Source organism: Lutra lutra, chromosome 6 (assembly GCF_902655055.1).
Source record: "Lutra lutra chromosome 6, mLutLut1.2, whole genome shotgun sequence".
In the NCBI taxonomy this organism is placed as follows: domain Eukaryota; kingdom Metazoa; phylum Chordata; class Mammalia; order Carnivora; family Mustelidae; genus Lutra; species Lutra lutra.
In genome coordinates, this window is record NC_062283.1 from 132,482,812 (window position 1) to 132,502,994 (window position 20,183).

At 39.5% G+C, this 20,183-nt stretch overlaps 1 protein-coding gene across 2 annotated transcripts in view; it reads left to right on the plus strand.

The window, feature by feature from the left end:
- The window catches only part of SLC16A10 (solute carrier family 16 member 10), a 132,035-nt gene that overhangs the window by 78,342 nt on the left and 33,510 nt on the right, over positions 1 to 20,183 (plus strand). For both annotated transcript variants that reach the window (XR_007128224.1, XM_047734513.1), the window contains exons 2-3: positions 3,968 to 4,112; positions 6,283 to 6,745. Coding sequence is in view for 1 of the 2 variants with exons in the window: in XM_047734513.1 (XP_047590469.1) it covers positions 3,968 to 4,112; positions 6,283 to 6,745 (608 nt within the window). In the remaining variant the exon portion in view is untranslated. The remainder of the gene's footprint in view (positions 1 to 3,967; positions 4,113 to 6,282; positions 6,746 to 20,183) is intronic.

The following is a 20,183-nucleotide window of genomic DNA, read 5'->3' on the forward strand; positions in this document are numbered from 1 at the left end:
TTGCCTATAAATACATGTCCTCTTTCTATGTAAGTACTAAGAGTTGTTTCATTATGTATGCCTTAGTTCTGGATGATTTAAGGTATTTCAAACTTTCATAGTATTTCTTCTGGCTTTCTAAAATACAAATTGTGGTCTTAGCAGGAAAAGTCTGTAAGTTTCTGGGCAGCAAGGCATGCTCGGGGATGGCCTCCCCAACTGCCTCACCGGTCGCATGGTGTTGATAGGGGAGGGGAGAAGAGGGAAAAAACGGTTCCTTCCCGCTCAGCGTCGCACCGAGGACCCGGATCCCACAGCAGTAGTCCACGCAGAGGCTGTGTCGCATTGGGTGAAAAGGGCCTTATCTGATCATCCCTGCCAGCTTGCACCAGATGAAGGGTGCGAGGCAGCAGTTGTTAACCGACCGTCGCAGCCAGCTCTCGTGCTAATGGCGGCAGCCAGCTTCCTGGTATTTTTGAAAAAGATTTCTCATCATGGCCTTTCTTGGATATCTCTCTCTATAATATCACACACACATATATACAAACACATTCTAAAGACTTTATTATACATTTTTTGACATCTGTATCTCTTAAGGCATTTATCACATTCTATGTGGTGTTCTTTTTTTATTTATTTATTTTTTAAGATTTTATTTATTTATTTGACAGAGAGATCACAAGTAGGCAGAAAGGCAGGCAGAGAGAGAGAGAGGAGGAAGCAGGCTCCCCGCTGAGCAGAGAGCCTGATGAGGGGCTTGATCCCAGGACCCTGAGATCATGACCTGAGCTGAAGGCAGAGGTTTTAACCCACTGAGCCACCCAGGCGCCCCTCTATGTGGTGTTCTGATTGGACTTCTGTTTGCATATATGTTACTAGACTGAAAATTATTGAAAGGTAGAGAAATCTCTTAGTTGTTTCTGTATTCTCAACAGCCTAGGATAGTGCCTTGAAGGTAGTAGGCACTTTTAATAGGAAGGGAGAGAATGTTGTATTCTATAATTTAAATAGCACCTCTTACATTGAAAAAGATTTGTTTTCTCAACAATAATAGGAAACCTTGTGCATGTATTTGGTTGAATTCCATCGAGGGACTGGGCTAGTTTGCATTATTTATTTATTTATTTTTATGTTATGTTTTGTTACGTTAGTCACCATACAGTACTTCATTAGTTTTTGATGTAGTGTTTCGTGATTTATTGTTTGCACATTTTTAAAAAAATTTGTTTATTTGACAGGGAGAGATCACAAGTAGGCAGAGAGGCAGGCAGAGAGAAAGGGGGAAGCAGGCTCCCTGTTGAGCAGAGACCCTGATGCAGGGACCCTGAGATCATGACCTGAGATCATGATCTGAGCCAAAGGCAGAGGCTTAACTCACTGAGCCACCCAGGTGCCCCTGCACATTTTTTTAAATAAAAATTTAGAAATGAAATCTTGCCATTTGCGACGACGTGGATCGAACTAGAGGGTATCATGCTTAGCGAAATAAGTCAATCGGAGAAAGACAACTATCATATGATCTCCCTGATATGAGGGAGAGGAGATGCAACATGGGGGGTTGAGGGGGTAGGAGAAGAATAAATGAAACAAGATGGGATTGGGAGGGAGAGAAACCATAAGTGACTCTTAATCTCACAAAACAAACTGAGGGTTGATGGGGGGAGGGGGGCTGGGAGGGGGGGGTGGGGTTATGGATATTGGGGAGGGTATGTGCTATGGTGAGTGCTGTGAAGTGTGTAAACCTGGCGATTCGCAGACCTGTACCCCTGGGGATAAAAATATATGTTTTTAAGATTAAAAAAAAAAATTTTACCATGCTCAGTACAGTGACTGTGTACTTCAGTTTCTCAGTTGTTAAATGAACTTAATAAGAGGACCTACCTATAATGTTTTGGGGATTAAATGAGATCATCTCTGAGTATGCAAATATATTACCTCAAAATTTTATTGAGTTTTTATTAATAATCACAGACTTGGCAGGGGTGAAAGGTGATAGTAGTCTTTCATATTTATAATGTGTATCATAATCATAAGACCTTGCATTCTCTGGGTTGTCATGTTAAAACGTTATAAAAGCTAGAAGTTTTATAGGTCAACAATGGCAAGTAATTATTCATTCAGGAATTAGTTTCTTCTTGAATTTGATCAGAAGATGGACCTAACCTAATCTGTTGCTGATTATCATAACAGAATGTGCTGTTGGGATTTTAGCCAAGGCACTAAAGTACAATAGAGTGAAATTCAAAAGTGACCTATTTCAAGAACAAGTTAGAGGCTCTAAAAGCCGTAAGAAGTACACTTACAGGTCAAGCAAGAACATTTTGTGAATATTCTTTCAGAAAATTACACTGTGGCTTCTTCTTAGCATATGGGAGAAGTAGGAGTGCATGCTTTCTCACTTGGTATCAAGTGAGGGGAACTTGAAAGGGACCATTTAGAGATTTGAAGAGTTCTCTTCAGTGAGGGGATGCAGAGGACTGGGGTCTGAATCCCCTGAGAAATCCAAGGAGAAAACTAAAACTGGGTAGCTGCTCCCGTAGGCAGAGCTGTCCAAGAGGTGTCTGTGTTGGAGTTTGTCTACACTCCCACATTTGTCAGGGCAAAGCAACATGAATGTTTCCTGTACATCAGAGGCCGGCCTCATGGAAGAGAGGGGCGGTCTGGAGCTGTTTTGATTCCTGCCCAGATACACTGCCTATAAGGACAATGAAGCTCCAATAGTTGGTCTTTTAGGTGACAGCAAGAAAGCCAGGAGGAAAATGAATTATCCTTGTCAGTGGAGCTACAGCCAGAAGGTCTCTGAGGTGAGACTCTGGAGAACCCACAAAAGTACATCTGAGAAAAAAGAGTCAGCTTCAAACGTGATCAGACAGGTCTTCGGGCAGGACCACTTACAATGGAATCTGCCTTCCTTGTCCCAGCTTCTCTCTTTCCCATACCTACTTAAGAGAGTATGGCAGCTAGGGAAGGGGAGAAGAGGTCAGGAAAAGAGACAAAGCTGGGGTTGGGAAAAAAAATAGGTGTTAGACCCTCTTTGAGGATCAGCAAACAGACTCAGGGGGAGTGAATTGCCTAAGGATATATTGTAGTTATACGGTCAGGGGATTTGGACCTAATCTGTTTGTTGTTTAGCCACATTTACTTGGGTTCCATTCTTTTTTTTTATACTTTTTAAGAAGAATTTATAAACTTAATATCTTATGAGATCACTCATTTCTTTGGCAGAAAGTTGCCCTAATTTGTATTCAGTATTAATTTCTCTCTTTTTTTTTCTTTTTGGTTCCCTTTTGTTTTAGTTTTTACAGAGTCAGGACAGGAAATTATGACTTCTGATTCTTAAGTTTTTGTGTGTGTGTGTGTGTGTGATGATAACATACTTTCAGAAAAAAAGGAAAAAAGAATGTATGTGTGGTTTCATAAATAAAGTGACACCCAGAAACTATTATCCAGGTCAACAAATAGACTACCTATGTATGTCTTGCTTCTCTTAGCACAAGAACTAAGCCCAGACGCTAGTAGGCAGATGTTCAGTTCTTAACTACTGAGTCCCAATGATTATAATTCTGTTTCTTCCCCCTAAGCGTTAGCCACTATCCTGACTTCCACTGGTCACCATTTCTTCAGTTTGACCACATAGGCATGCATTCCTAAATATATCTCATTTAAAAAAAAAAAAGTAGAAGTTGCCTAAAACCGTAGATAACAGGTTAGATATTAATAGTGTTTGTGTCCTAGAAGAATGATTTAAGAAAACAAACTTTTCAAGAATTCAATTAAACACAAATATTGGCTGTGCTAGTTATAATTAGTACTGGCAAGTCATTTGAGCTGTAATTCAGATTTGCTTCTGATTTATTCCAACTCTCTCCATTCCAAAAAGTAATACATTTTTTGCACTAATATTGTTCTAAATATGCATTATATCCTATGGGATAAGTACAAATGCCATTTGCCATATCATAATGTCCCTTTTGTCCCTCTTTTACAGCATGGGTAAGTTCTCTGTCCATGGGAATGATTTTCTTTTGCTGCCCAATAGCCAGTGTCTTCACAGACATGTTTGGTTGTCGGAAGACAGCTGTTGTGGGTGCCGCTGTTGGATTCATTGGACTCATGTCCAGTTCTTTTGTAAGGTAAGGACTTGGTTCTTCATGCTGCTTTTCAAGAGCTGTTAGTTACCACAGAGTTGTTCCTTCAGAAACTTTGCTGTTTATGAGGAAAAAATCCTCCTTTTCATTGCATAAGCTTTAAGCAGTATGACTTAAACAGTGTTATCCGGAGTAGCAAATCAGAGCTTCGTAATTTGAAAGCTTTTACTTGCAGCGCTCTCATATTTTTCATTCAATTGTGTTTTTAATCCGCTGATCAGAAGCTACGAAGCCTTCAGAGGAGCAAGGGGAGATGTGATATAAATTCCAGGGGTCGAACCCACTTTCCTGTAGTTCAGGTTCTGCCTTCTTAGGAAAGCCTTCTCTAGCAGCTCTAGGTCATATCTATTTCCTGCTCGGAATCCTTTTTACACACACAATTGTTACTGACTTACACTGCACTTCAGTTGTCAGACTTCAACAGTTGGAACGAGCTGTTACTGAGGTGAAAATTTAGAAGTGAGAGAGACTCAGGAGCAGTGAAAATGCCATCGTTTATGCTGATGTGCTGTACTCTGTGGGGGAGATACGAAGCTAGTATCGCCCAGCATTTAGTATTTAAAATAGTGTGCAAGAAAGTGTTTCCGATTTATATCCATGGCTCTCTAGGTTTCCACCTGACAGCTTTACAGTATTGTGGAATAATTGTTCGGATATAGATGTTCGTGATGATACTGTTCTCAGTACTATTTTTAGTATATGTTTTGAAAAAGGCAGAGAAATGTATAATCTAGGTTTTTCCCTTAAAATTGTTAAATAAAAATAAGTTAGCCTTTAAGAAATAAGTAGCAGTTATCTGGAAAACTGCTGTTATGTGGAAAAACTGAGGAAGAATGAATGAAGTATTATTTATATTTTGTTCTATGTTATTATTTGTTTCACTAAGCAGATTATAAGCAGGGCGTTTGCACATTTTAAATTTTTTTTTTTTTTTACCAAGTAACTGGAACATATGGTTGCTAAATAATGTTATGGAATAGAGAGGAGATTCAGGAAAGGGTGATCAGAGCGAGGTAAAATTAATTTGGGAAAGCTCAGGGGTGACTCTTGGGCCTCTTTTGGAGATTGTTTTAGCTGTGGGTGACTAGCGGGGGAAGGGCATCCTGGAGAGAGGATTGCCAACCTGCCTTGATTTGATCAGATTCTAGCGTTCCTTATGATTACCTTAGCATATTGCTAGACTAGTATTATTGTTCAAAATTTAATTATTAACCAACTTTATCTGTGTTGGTTTCTAATAAATAATTTGCCTTTACTACTGTTATATAGCCTTTTGAATAGACTTTTCAAAAGAAAAAACTTATAGTTTTCTTTTACTCCTTACCTTAATTGTTGCAAAGAATGTAATAATACAGTCCTTTACATTCATTAAGAGATGTATAATTAACTTATTTTTGGTTAAACTATAAAATTCATAATCCTTTATTATTCTTTTGAAGTCTTTATGCCCTTAAAACTTACAAGGTGGGATCACTAATAACACACTTCACTTAGTCTTTCTGCAATCAGAATATAATTTCTTGTTATCTTGCACAACACTGAGAACAGTGCAGTACAGGGCGAAGGTTGGTCTACAGCCCTTAGGCCAACAAAAATGAGGTACAACTGCTTCTCTGTGCAAATGTTTCTGACCTAACTTTGGGGAGAAAATGTCAAATGCAGCTTTTCCTTTGAATAGATTGCTTAGTAAGTGCCTGGGAAATCTCAGTAAAATAATGAATTTCCATTGTAAAATGATAATTGTTCAAAACTTTTTTTGAGATGAGGTTTTTTGCTAGTCAGGTTAATCACTGTCAGTGTTACTGAAGCCCTTCCTGGCCCTGTCCTTCCTGAGTTGTGGAGAGCACAGTGGTTCTTACCGAGTGCTGCGTGGTCACCTGAAATCCGTGGAAAGAGGAAGAGGAACAAAATCACAGATGGTCTTCCTGGTCATTTTTTCATATACTTGAGGCATTTTATTATCCATTCAGGGTGAATTAAAATATTTTCAGTGTCCTATTCTTGATGTATTAAGTTTTTCACCTCTTTTTTGGTAAGTCTTTATTTGTATAAAATATTTTGATGAACTACAACGCCCTTTCCTATGAGGTTTTGTTCTACCAAGCCCTCACTACGAATAATGAAAGCACTCTTCATCTTTTTCATATTTACACAGCTCCATCGAGCCTCTGTACCTTACCTATGGAGTCATATTTGCCTGTGGCTGCTCCTTTGCCTACCAGCCCTCCTTGGTCATTTTGGGACACTATTTCAAGAAGCGCCTTGGCCTGGTGAACGGCATTGTCACCGCCGGCAGCAGCATCTTCACAATTTTACTGCCTTTCCTCTTAAGGCTTCTGACTGACAGCGTGGGCCTCTTCTACACACTGAGGGTCCTCTGCATCTTCATGTTTGTCCTCTTTCTGGCTAGCTTTACTTACCGACCTCTTGTTCCAAATGCCAAAGATAAAGAGAGTGGAACCAAAGGAGGCAACAGATTCTCCCTCTTTTCCAGGAGGAAGTTTAGTCCTCCAAAAAAAATTTTCAATTTTGCCATCTTCAAGGTGACAGCTTATGCAGTTTGGGCAGCTGGAATACCACTTGCACTTTTTGGATACTTTGTGCCTTATGTTCACTTGGTGAGTATGCTTCTTTGGCTTTGCTGGTAATGGATATCGTGATTTCATACTGGAAAAGTTCTTAGAAGAGCAAGAGAGATCACATTGAACTTGGCCTTAAACATTATCCTGGCTGTAATTCAGCGACTCTTGAAATTCAGGGTCCCTTAAGACAAGGTCAACACACCCGTCAGATCATTAAATAGAAGGTACGCTTCGTGGTGTGCTTTGGTATTTTAAAAATTGCCAAACCTAAATAAACAGAAACAACTTTAAAAAATTAAAAAAAAAAAGAGGAAGGCTTAAATACTAGAACAAATGTCGTCGATACAGAAACTTAATAGGTCACATTTTCTTTAAGTAGCTTATAAATCATAATCAGGGACAAAGATGGTGCAATGATTTTGCCAACATCAGTAAATTATTTTTTGATAAAAAGGTACAGAAATTAGGTAAATTGTAAAAGCCAATGGGCTTGACACAAAGAAGCATTACATCTACTTGTAGGATACTTCTGGGAGAATGGGAGTTCCTTTCAGAGGATTATTGAAGTGAGAGAATTGTTAGCAAATTCCAAATGTGGGGAGAACAAGATTTCACAGGAAATTAAGAATTCAAGGGCTCAAACAATTTATATTATTTACGTCTATCTCAGAGGCAAATTTAAGCCTCTTTATACTGATGCAAGAATTAGCAGTATCTGAAGTATTGGCCCCCGGCAAAATTTGCTCAAAGTGCTTATTATGTTTCTTCCTTTTTTTCTTACTGTTGTGGCTAAAAATGTATTTACAGTTCTATTTTTGGACATTCATGCAATTTTTCTTTAAAGTTTTGGTGGAAGTTGGTAACAGCTCAGGGAATTCTGGGCTCAAGGAGTCTGCTAGTAAACTATGTCATCAACTCTTGGTGGGTTCCTATGCTGAATTCAGAAAGGAATTAAGTCAAGGAAACAGGAAGAGAAATGGTAAACAGTCCTGGATCTAAGAATAATTTTGATTTCTCAATTCCTCTTATTATCATTTTGCCACAAGTGTTGAAGAAGCCACTGGGATGACCAAAGGGAGGCAGGGAGAAGGACTAATTTTTAGTACTCTGAGTCACTTGGCATTTTGCAGAGACTGAGGTACTAGGTAAAATGACCTAGTATGCAACCCCTGTCACATATGCAGTATGTGATTACATCTTGACCTAATAGTCCATTTTCGCGCTTTTAGGAAGGCATATCTAAACCATCTGAAGCTATTTTTTGTTAGAATATAGATCCATTGTGGAAGAGTTTCCTTTATCAACTATCTTTTCTGTAGCTTCTATGGTTAAAACATTTGTGGTGTCCTCAAAATGAGAAGATTTTTAAAAAAATTCTTCTTTGGTACTACAAAGTGAGCATATGCAGAGAACTCAATATCTCAGTTTTGTTACTACCAGACATTTACCTAAGGACAAGTGGTAGGTGACAGTGTAGTCATTTCTGGTAACATATTTATAATCTGTAAAATAATTTCACATACATTATTATTATTATTATTATTATTATTTAAAGATTTTATTTATTTGACAGAGAGAGATCACAAGTAGGCAGAGAGACAGGCAGAGAGAGAGGAGGAAGCAGGCTCCCTGCTGAGCAGAGAGCCCGATGTGGGGCTCGATCCCAGGACCCTGGGATCATGACCTGAGCCGAAAGCAGAGGCTTTAACCCACTGAGCCACCCAGGCGCCCCTCACATACATTATTTTATCTGACCTTCAGAAAAAACCTGTGAAGCGGGCAAACTAAACAGTATTAGCTCACATTGTGCAGGCTGGAAGACAGATGAATCATTAGCAAAGATGTTAAGTGACTTCCCGTTCCCATTCAGAGATGTTAAATGAAATGAGTATGCCTAAGGAAATTTAATAAATATGTTCTTGGTTGTTGTCTTCTTAAAGTAAATCAGATTTCGTGATGAGGGATGATTAGTTTGTCATCAGGAGGCTGTAAATCAGATAGTACACAGAACAATAAGGTCTCTGTTAATGCTGATAAAGCCAGGTTTTTTTTCTGCTTTCCCTCCTTCCAGGCGTGTTTTCTTACAAATGTGTTGCTCTTTTTCATTTGTGATTTTCTCTTTGTCAAAAGAGAGGAAAACACCAGACAGTTAAATGCCATGTGGGCTGTTTTAATCTTGTGTTTGATGGGTGCACGGAGTTTGTCACTGTGCTGTAAATTAAGGTTTGGATTGTGGATACCTACTTAATCCAGGGTTCATGGATCCAGGCTTCCCCTTAGAGGAGGAAAAGGAGTCTCCCGTCATCTTTCCAAACACAAGTAGATGATGTTCAATTCGTATTAAACCCTTTATTGGGTGTTGAAGGGAATACACATGGGAGGTATAAGAAACTGTCAAAGGAGCATGAAATCTAGTAAATGTTACAATAAAAGCTGTTATAGCTGGTAATTTTTACATATGTTATCTTATTTAATCTTCACAACATTGAAGTACTTATAACATCTTCATTTCACTGATGAAAAGACTGAGGAACTGAAAGATTTAAAAACTTGCCCAGGGTCACAGAAATAGTGACTGGTAATTATTGATGTGGCACTTTTATTCCAGAAGCAGTGTTGTATCTTGGGTAAAGGTAAGGGCTCTGCAGTAAGACAGATCTGGGTTTTGTTCCTGACTAGTTGCATGATCTTGAATAACATCTGTGAGAATCAGTTTCTTCATCTATAAAATAGGGATAAACCCAATTTTGTAGCATTGATGTAAGGATTAGAGAAAATGTATGTAAAGCACTATCCAGTTCTGGTATAAAAATGAGAGTTAAAGACCATGTGATTTCCAATTGAGTGGTTTTTAAGTGAGGGCTATAAAAGATTCAAAGGAAAAAGATGATATCCATTTGGAAAAATGGTTAGTAAAAGCTTCACAGGATTTGAGTTGGGCCTTGAGCACAAGATTTGGTGTTAAATTCAGATTCTTAATCAACTAGGGAGCAGTTTATCTAGGTCTTTGAAGATTCAGAAGTACAGTGAAATGATTAAGTAAAAAAATTCTAAGATTTTGGCCTGTTAGACTATACATGATGATTTGAGAGAGAATATGTATGCTTTGTGTCAGTCTTGCTCTTAAAGCCCGGTTGGAGGTCTTATATTTTCCAAGTTGACTTTTTAAAGATGAAGTATCATGTTGCTTCCTGAAAGCTGTCAAATGATCTCTCTTTTAGGCCTGCCCATTTCTTAATCTCCATTGCAAGGGTACAAATCTTATAGATGAGTTTAGGTGAAGCTTAACTTTCTAAATAAACATTGTTGGTGGCAACTGCTTCAGTTTTTATTATTTGCCCCTTTTGGCTCACAGTTGTTTTGCTTTGTTTCTGGGCTACATATTTATGGCTTCTCCTTATCCCATTTTTCTTCATTTGTTCTTAGAAGCATAACGCTCTTTCATTTTTCCTCCTCCCTTTCCATCACCCCCTGGTGTCTTTGCTGGTTCCTTTTTCACCCTGGCCCTTAATATCATTGTGTCCTAGGGCTTCTCCCTAGTCTTTGTATCTACTCATCCCACCCAGTGGTTTCATCCAGTCTCCTGAGTTCAGACATTGTATATATGCCAGTGACTCTGAATTTGTACTTCTCACCCAGACCTCTTTCCTAAATTCTCTACCAGACTTTTAGAACCACCCACCTACTTAATATCTCTACTTGCATGACTGCTAGGTGTTTCAGATTTAACATGTCCAACCCTGAAGTCTTACCCCTTCACAAGCCTGCTCTGCCCCCAGCCGTGTCTATCTCAGGAGATGGCAATGTCATCCTTCTTAGTGATCAGGCCCAAAACCTTGGCTTCACCTTGGCTTCACCTTGGCTCTTCTTTTTTCATCCACACTCCTGATTCAGTCTGGAAATTCTGGTGGTTCTCCTTTCAAAATATATTCAGGATCCACCCTTCTTTCATCATTCTCACTACTGCCCCATAGACCAGGCCACCATCATCCCTTGCCCAGATCCCTGAATTTACACATGTAGCTGGTCTCCCTGCTAACGTCCCTGCTCACTGCAGTTCTCTACACAGAGGCCACCAGTGTTCTTTCAACACATAAGTCACTCTGCTCAAAATCCTTCGTTGGCTCTCCATTTTTCTGAGAGTAAAAACTCCGGTCTGTAAGGTACTCCATCATTTGGCCCCTCTTCCCTGTCTGATCTCATCTTCTGTCTTTGCCTCCCTTGCTCACTCTGCTTCTGCCACACTGCCCTGTTTGCTAGTCATCTTTTTTTTTTTTTTTTAAAGATTTTACTTTTAAGTAGTCTCTACACCCAGTGTGGGCCTTGAACCCCACAACCCCATGATCAAGAGTTGCGTGCTCCTTTGACTAAGCCAGCCAGGCACCCTGTTACTCACCTTTTAATGAGGCATACCTTGACCACTTGGTTAAAACTCCCTTCTTTCTTCTTCCCTCCACAGCATTCCCAAACCCCTACACTGCTTTTTCTTTTCTTTTTCCGTAGCACCTAATACCTCATAACATAGTACATAATTTATTTTTTATGATTATTATTTGCTATCTGTATGTATATCTCTGCTAGGATATAAGCCTTGTTGGCTAAGGATCTTTTTGTTTTGTTCAGTGAGAGATCCCAAACACCTAGCACAATGCCTAGTGCACAGCGTGCCCTCAAGTATTTGTTCAATGACTGTATTATGGGTAAGTCTAAAACAACTCTATTAAGCAATTTCATTTTCTCGCCATTTCAGTCTTTAAAATTCTCTCTTTGATGCCATAATGATTTTTTACATTTTATACGTCTCTCACATAGGACCTGATGGTTTTCGTAGTCATTAAACAGTGAATAACTCAAACTCGGCAAACCTCAGAATAATTAACACTAATGCCATCTGTTAATGGAGTAAAGAACTGATGTATTTTGCTTTGACCCACACCTTTATATGCATATGTTGAAATTGTCACTTGATAGAAGTAGAAGAAATTTCTCTCTGTCACTATTGTAAGTGTATGAAAGGAGGAAATAGGAACGCTTGGTGGCCATCCCCGTTAATTAGGAGAGCTATATAGTTGGTGTCTGCCCTACTGTGTAGCAACTGAAAATCTCAAAGAGCCTTGGGTGGAGTGTGTTAGAGTAGGGTGGGGTTCAGGAACCATACTCTGAACAAAAGTCTGGTTTGGTAGGCACAGGGGTACCTCAGATGACAATGATAATGTAACTTTTATCAGTGACATGCAGTGCTCCATCCTCAATACGAGAGTGGGTATATATTTTTAATTACTTTCCCATTTCTCCATCACTACTCACTTTGAAAAGCAGCTATTGAGTACCTTTGTTCTTTGACTCCAGAACATATGGTAGTTGGGTTGAATTTTAGTTTTTAAGCTTTAGACCCATGTAGTTCTCTAGCAAAGAGAAGATAACTGACTTGTGTTGTAATCTGCAATGTATGTTTATTAGCCTGTTTTCAGAAACTCCACGATAAGACAGGAATGTGTCATTTTTGTGTCAGGAAGTGATTGTTCTTAAAAGAAACTTTGATCTGGTAGAAAGACCCATTTATCTGATGCTGTGATTAAAGACCCAGTCATTCGCCCGCTGACAGGGCAATTAAATGGACACCGAGTCCAGTTGTAACTGGGAATGAACAAGTTATATTTTAAAACTAGAAACGAGGGACGCCTGGGTGGCTCAGTTGGTTAAGCGGCTGCCTTCGGCTCAGGTCATGGTCCCAGCGTCCTGGGATCGAGTCCCATATCGGGTTCCTTGCTCGGCAGGGAACCTGCTTCTCCCTCTGTCTCTGCCTGCCTCTCTGCCTACTTGTGATCTCTCTCTCTCTCTCTGACAAATAAATAAATAAATAAAATCTTTAAAAAGAAAAAAAAACTAGAAACGAAATTTTGAGACAAACATGCCAATGTTTGTCTCAAAATGAGGCATGTGGTACCTCACGAGACCTTTTATGGCTTTGATTTATGCCACATGCTCTCATGGGTCAGTACAGGGATGTCCCTGTTTGACCTCACTGGTCAGGGCCTTCTTGTTCATATTGTGAAACCAGGAATCTACTCCGAGCCAGAGCTCAGGGCGTTGAGCCATGCAAATGGGAAAAGTGTACACGTTTTCATCAATCTGTGGCTTCCTCAGAGGGAGAGTCAGGTAACATTTGTCAAAAATCTATAATATGTCAAAAAATGTATAATATGTCAAAAAATGTATAATATGTCAAGCATTTTCACAAAGTTTCATGTAACCATCACAAGAATGAGTGTATCAAGCATAATAAGTAACTACAAACATAAGGCTAAGGAAATGATTCTGCTAAATTATGCCTATTCAAGGTCACTCACTGAGTTATGCTCAGAGCTGAGATTTGAACACAGGAGTTGGACTCTGAGTCTCATGTTCTTTTTATGAAAGAGTCCGCTGTGCCTTCATCAAGTCACCTCACAGATGGAGTGCTGCCTGTTTCCCTTCCATTCTCAGAACTAGGGAAAGAGACAGTGCTGGACCCTCCCAGCCCTCAGAGCCTGCTGCACAGCCATGGTGGGGTGGGGGGACTGTGGAAGAGATGGGCTTCTGTTCTAATGTAATGCGAGTGAGAAGATGTCATGTAACCATATTTCCAGCCTCTTCATCTCCTCTTCTGATTTCTAGCACATTGTGAATGTGAGAAAACTGAATCACTTTTCACAATCTGTGACAAGCAGAACATGACATATACATAGTCTTAGGTTAGGTTTTGATTTCTATGCTAAACATAAAGCATGGCAGAAGAAAAAAAGGACAAATGTAAAAATTTATAGCAAGATCTGTCATATATTTGGTTAACATAAGAAATTATAGGAAAAATGGGAAAAAATAAATTGCTTATATTTTAGAGTTATATATAAACTGAGGCCACTGATAGGTCATTAGTGTCCTGAGAAGGCCCTAAAGAGTCCTTGTGTTGGAAAGCTGTTCCTTCTCTCTTGTCAATGCGTAAATTTCACCAGGTTTCTGTTTTGTTTTGTTTTTGTTTGTTAAAATATACTTTTGAATAACTTCAAAATTTAACTGTTAAATGGATATTTGCTTATCCCTCAACTGCTTGGCTTAGTATCAAATTAAAGTTTGTTGAGGTTTGAGGAACCTAAATCAGCTGGTAAGTGTCCCATTGTGATTTTTATATCATTAAAAAGTAAGTTACTATGATAGAAGACGAAAGGAATAGAAATCTGAATTTGAAGAATCTTCCCTTAGGCTATACTTGGACATTGGCCTTCCGCCATATTTATCAGGTGGTTGTGACAGCTGGAGAGTGTTGTCTGATCCACTGAGAGTACTTGTCTGCTGGTTTAACCTTACCTCCATGTTCTGGAGCGTCTTTTTGGAGAAGGCTTTGCAGACACTAGCCCCACAGATTACGGAGCATAAGAGGAAACAGGCCTGAGTTACATAAGTGCACTGCAGGGCAGAGTCTCTAGCACCCAAAGAACATTTGAGGGCTGCACATCTCTTACGTATTAGCGCCCAGACTGCCCGTGCCACTGTCTGTTTTTCCTTGTGCTTTTCCTGCTTTCTGTTCCAATTACTTGTATCTAGCTTTCTACCTTCCTCTACCCATTGACAGCTCACCTGTAATCAGGACGTTTATATTTCCTTATAACAAGTTGGAGAAAAGCTCATTTAATGGTAGGTGATGCCTACCATTTGGAGGCAGAATCGCAAACATGGACAGCTGCTGTGAGGTTATGCCATCTGGCTGTGTCTGCATCCGTGTCAAATGGAACGGATTCACTCCTGGAGTAGAGGGCGAGAGCAAGTGCAGCCTCCCGAGCTCCGAGCAGAGTTTCCGATTCTGCCCGGACGGTCCTCATACCCACACAAGGGTTTGTTTTAAACTACCAATTGCTTTTAAACAGATGTAACATTTATTGACTTCCCATATTTTTATTAGCGCTCAGTTTACAAGGAGCTCCCACAAACATTATCCTTCACTGGCGTCTCAGGGCCACACTGCGAGATCGGTGTGATGCGAGGCTCCTACCTGGGGTAGTCGGGGCTTGAGCCTGGCTCCTCTTAAGAGTGTGGCTTTTAAATAAAATATTTACATACCTGCAAAGATATAGCAGTAATTTAGGAGTCGAAAGGGATTATATAGGTGATTTAACTGCACTTCTTAAAATTAGACTAGTAAAGGAACCAAGGCACGGAAGAGATAAGTTGCTTGCCAGACGTCACATAGTTAAAAAAGCAGCAGAACGAGCATAACATCTGTGAAGATCCATGGAAGATAAATGGAAGCTTATCATAGCCTAAAATGTCAACATGTACATAGTAGAAACAGAATTTTTAGAAGAACGAAATAGTTTTCTCAGGTTATGTAACCCTAGTCAACTCCTAGGACTCCTTTCCCAGTCAGGGGTTGTGCCATTCTGACACATTCCAGTTCTTCAGACATGCCAATAGCAGTTATACTGGCTTTGTCCTCTTTCTTTTGTGAACCTGTTTAGAGCTCAGGGTCAAGGTTGTTCTGTCCCTGAGAATGCAGGCCTCCTAGTAGGATCCTTGTAAACCAAAGGTGGTTGTGTGTTGGGCCAGAACTGGGCTGCTGGGCTGATCTCTCCTGCTGCATTTATCACAGATCACGGTAAGGTTCTGACAGGGGAAAAGGGTTGAGGTCCATTAAATATCCCCAGCCTTGGGCAGGATGGTTGCCATGCTTTGGAAATATTTTAAAATTGACTTATGACAGAATTGTATAGCCTGAAGAATTTCCCTGTCAGTCTTACTTGCTCTATAATCAGATTAAACCCAAGATGGAGTTAACATTAAAATTTTGTTTTTACTCTAGAGGCTAAACACTGGAGACTAAATATGAGGGGCTAACGGTTTCATTTTTTCCCTTCTTTTTCTTCTTGGTTTTGGTTTATTATCCTAGTTATGTTGATTGTTACTTTGACATTTATTAGCTAATGCAGAATGTTATGGTACTTTGCAGAATAAAGCATAATCACATTGTTTTTTCACCAAATTTTCTAATTTAAGTACAGTTGACCCTTGAAAATGCAGGGGTTGGGGCACTGGACCCCCATGCAGTCAGAAGCCTGCAGATAACTTTTGACTTCTTCAGACTTAAATACTAATAGCCTACTGTTGACAGGAAGCCTTGCTGATAATAAATAGTTGGTTAAGACATATTTTGTATATCATATATATATATATATATATATATATATATATATCATATACTGTATTCTTACAGTAAAGTAAGCTAGAGAAAATAAAATGTTAAGTTTAAAAGAGAGGGTCGCCTGGCTGGTTTAGTTGGTAGAGCATGTGACTTTTGATCTTGGGATTCTGAGTTCAAGCTGGGTATAGAGATTGTTGGGTATAGAGATTGCTTAATAAATGGCAGTTTAAAAAACAGTATAAGAAAATACATTTACAGTACTCTACTGTATTCATTGAAAAAAAATCTGCTTATAAGTAGACCCACCCAGTTCAAACCCATGTTGTTCAAGGGTCAAGTGTAATTTTTATTTTATTTTTTCTATTTTTCGTATAAAAATAGGCTTATAAATTCCTTTGACATGAGGATATTTCTTTGTATAGTGGATTAATTTAAATATCAGGATTCATCCATTGAGATTCACTGTGTTGCTTATATACACATGTATAACACCTACATACATGGCTTGCAGGGGTTTTTTTGTTGTTATGTGGTCTGGAATTGTTTCATTCATTTATTCATTTCATTTCATTCATTTTCCTTTCCCAGTGAACTTCCAAAAAGGATACGAAAAGTATTTATTTCACACAGACATCTTTTTAAATCTCTACACCCAATGTGGGGCTTGAACTCACAACCACAAGATCAAGAGTCATATATTTTACCAACTGAGCCAGCCCAGGCACCCCACACACATAAACATTTATTATTATTATTATTATTAATTTCGTGTCAAGGTTAGAATTTAGTGATTCATCAGTTCATATAGCACTTAGTACTCAATACATCTCCTTAATGCCCATCCCCCCACCCAACTCCCCTCCAGCAACCCTTAGTTTGGTTCATACATTTTTTAAAAGATTTTATTTATTTATTTGAGAGAATGAGTGAGCATAGAGAGCATGGGTGGGGGTGGAGGGGCAGAGGGCGAAGGAGAAGCAGGCTGATATGAGGCTTAATGTGGGGACCTTGGGATCATGACCAGCTGAAGGTAGATGCTTAACCAACTGAGCCAACCAGGAGCCACTGTTTCGTACATTTTTGATTCAATTCTCCCAGCAAACTTCTATGAGGAAAGCAGCACTAATACTGAACAGATTAAGAACATTGAGGATTGGAGAGGTTTTATTTTGCTTGAGTGGTAGGGCTGTCACTAGAATTAGAATGGGTTATTCCCATTATTCTGATGTTTTTTTTTGTTGCATGTGTGTGTCTTCCTCTAATGATAACTCACTTGAACAGATTCGAGCATTCTTTCATTTGACAAATATTCACTGAGCACCTGCTGGGTGCCATTAGCATTGTAGGTGTAGGGATGCAGTGGTGAGAACAGATAAAATCTCTGCTCTCACAGAGCCTGATAAACAAGTAAACCAGGTAGTTTTCAAACAGTGATATTTTCTTTGAAGAAAATAAAACGCAGTGGATGGTGATGGTGGGAGGTCACTTCAGTTTGGGAAGTCAGGGACAACCTCTTTGAGGAGATGACAGTAAGTGTGCGGCCCTATTGGTGGAGGACAGAATTAGAAATGTGGAAAATACTAAAAATAAGACTGCTTCCTATTGCCCTTGAGAGGCCTATGACAGAGAATCTTTCTCGTTTCTATCTATAAGGCCAGCCAACAGTTGATGAATTTTTTTATCCAACTTATTTTTATCTGGTGTATTGGAATCTGCATGTTGAAAATTTAAAAATTCTTGGATCGAGCCCAAACATTGCCTTTTTTTTTTTTCCAGATACTTTACTTACTAGTTACAGTTTCTAAAAATACACTGCTCTTCCTCCGTTCTCATGTGGTTATTATGTTAATGATTAGACCTCCCCTCTCCTTCACCTTACCCACTTTTTTCAGATTTTTTCCAGTAGTGCTTTTCTTGCTTTTCTAACCTTGCATTTATTTTCCTGCAGATCTCAACATCTGCTGCAATTTGACTACTCAGGTTAGTGAAAATTTGCCCATTTATGAGTTTTGTGCCGCAGGCAGTAGTCACCAGTATTCTCCTACTTCAGATGAATAAGGATCCTTACTTCTGGCCACTTACAATTCAAAATGGTGGATGTTAAATAGCTACTGAACACTCATCAGAACAAGCTAGTTGGGGTTTTTTTGTTTTGTGAGGGTTTTTTTTTCCCCTTTCAAAGTGTAATATACTAACGTAGGAACTTGATAGGATAGGACAGAATACATAAGAAGCCTAGAAAACTGATCATTTGCAGATAAGTAAGCTAAAACAGAGCTGCTGCTTTTAGTAAGGCAGTAAGTTGTCATGCATTCCAAATTGTATTTAGTTAGACAAAAATAAGTATTTGTAGAATTCAGCAGTAGCTTTCAGAAGTGATACATGGTTTATGCAGTCATGAAAATTATCCCCAGAATGTAGGCTCCAAACTCCTAAGAGATTTTGAATTTATGGGAGAGAAAGAAATCGACAGACATCTTTTTAACTTCAATTGGAAACCAGCAATAGCATCTTTTTGTCAGGCTCTTAAACTCTATAATGAATTCAATGTAAGTATGGGAAAGGCTGGTGAAAACTGTGGCTTTTTCTACAAAATATATTGGGGGGTTTTGTGTGGGAATTTTCTTTACACCTCAGGAAATGGCAAAGAATAAAGGGGTAAAGTAGACTGGATGCATCAAAGGGCAGGGGCAGAGCCCCCTTTCCTTTGCCCCATCTCTAGCACCTGACCTGTGTGTGGCGCTCAAAATATTTTGGGGCCAGTTCACCCTGGGTTGTGGATTGGCTGAATTGCTGAACTATGTGTTCTACTAATTTCTCTACTTGTGACTACTTCTCATTCTAATAGCACTTTATGTTCTTTAAGTTCTTTTTTTCTTTTGATCTTCAGTGTAATAGACCTTGAAGGTGTAACAGTTTTCTCTCACTCTTACAGGGAAAGACATTAGTTGGTTTGGAGACTTTTCTCTGGTCACACACAAACACAATGTAAGGGTATGGTTAAATAATAGAAATAAAATACCTTGTCTAGTTTCAGTGTGGAGCAATTTAAAGATAGGGAAATCCAGTGGTAAGAGGTACATAGTGTTGAGCTGAGATGTACCTCCTATGCCTTGTCCCTTCTCCTAGCTGCTTCCAGAAGATTCAGATGACTGAGGATGACCACAGCCCAGCAACAGCTGGCCATGCCTCTCTTGACCCTTGCATCCATCTGTGGAGTTTAAAATATCATCATATATTGATGATTGAATTTATGAAACATTTTAATAGCCTCAACGTAAATTAAGTGTGCCTATGCTTACTTAATTGTGTCTCTATGTACATGAACACATGGTTTTCTTTTCTATGTTTCTTACTCTTCAGGGGCCGCCTCAGGGACTTTCCACAGTTCGTTGCCAGGTGTTGCTTTGTTCCTGCACTTCAGCTTGCAGGACACTGAATCCTGGGGTCAGGATTATTGATCCTAGTGTCCCTGTCCCCCCTTTCCTTGTGAGGTGCTTTCTGAGCTCTGCAGCACGTTTACCTTCACAGCAACCCTGTCACTTATCTAGAGCAGTGTGTCAGGCCCAGGACCTCCTTTTCTCTCCTGAAATAAAATACCTGGATCATGAAAACTAACTATATACATAATTTAATGAAAATAATGCCTTTATAGAAGGAGAAGAAATAAAATAAGCAATTTTTCATTAAATCACATGTATTTTAAAAGTTGATGTGGGGTGTTCCAGTCGGATGGGGGGCATCCCAATTGGGTGGGGGCTGGTGGCACAGGTGTGAAAGCATTCACCCAAAGCAGAACAAAGGAGATAGAAGGTTCCTGAATACACTGCAAGTGAGCAGCGGGCAGGACAGCAGAGGAGGGACTGTCTGTAATGAGGCAGTGGTGAGGAGCCAGAGTTATAAGGCAGAGTGAGGGAATATGGGAACATATGGAATTTTCCCTTTTTTGGTAATCTTAGGACTGTGCCTGGTTGTAATGGTCAGTGAGGGCCTATGGCAATTTCAAAGTGGGTCACTTAATGAGCCTGTTTGAGTCAGCTCGATGGTTGGTGGTCACTGTGGGCCCTTTTGCCTTGCTTAGGTTTCTATTGCTCAAGCCTGTTGCCTAAAAGTGGCCTCGTATCCCCCTGCTGACAGAGCGACAATGACAGATCTTTGGCTTTTGGCGGGGAGGTCTCATCTTCAGGAGCTTCTCACTGTTGAATGAGGGGCATAGAGATGTCCTTAGCTATGGGACAGTATTGGTCAGTTGGGAATTTATATGTAGGAATTTTAAAAGACAGAGGCAGCCAAATCCAA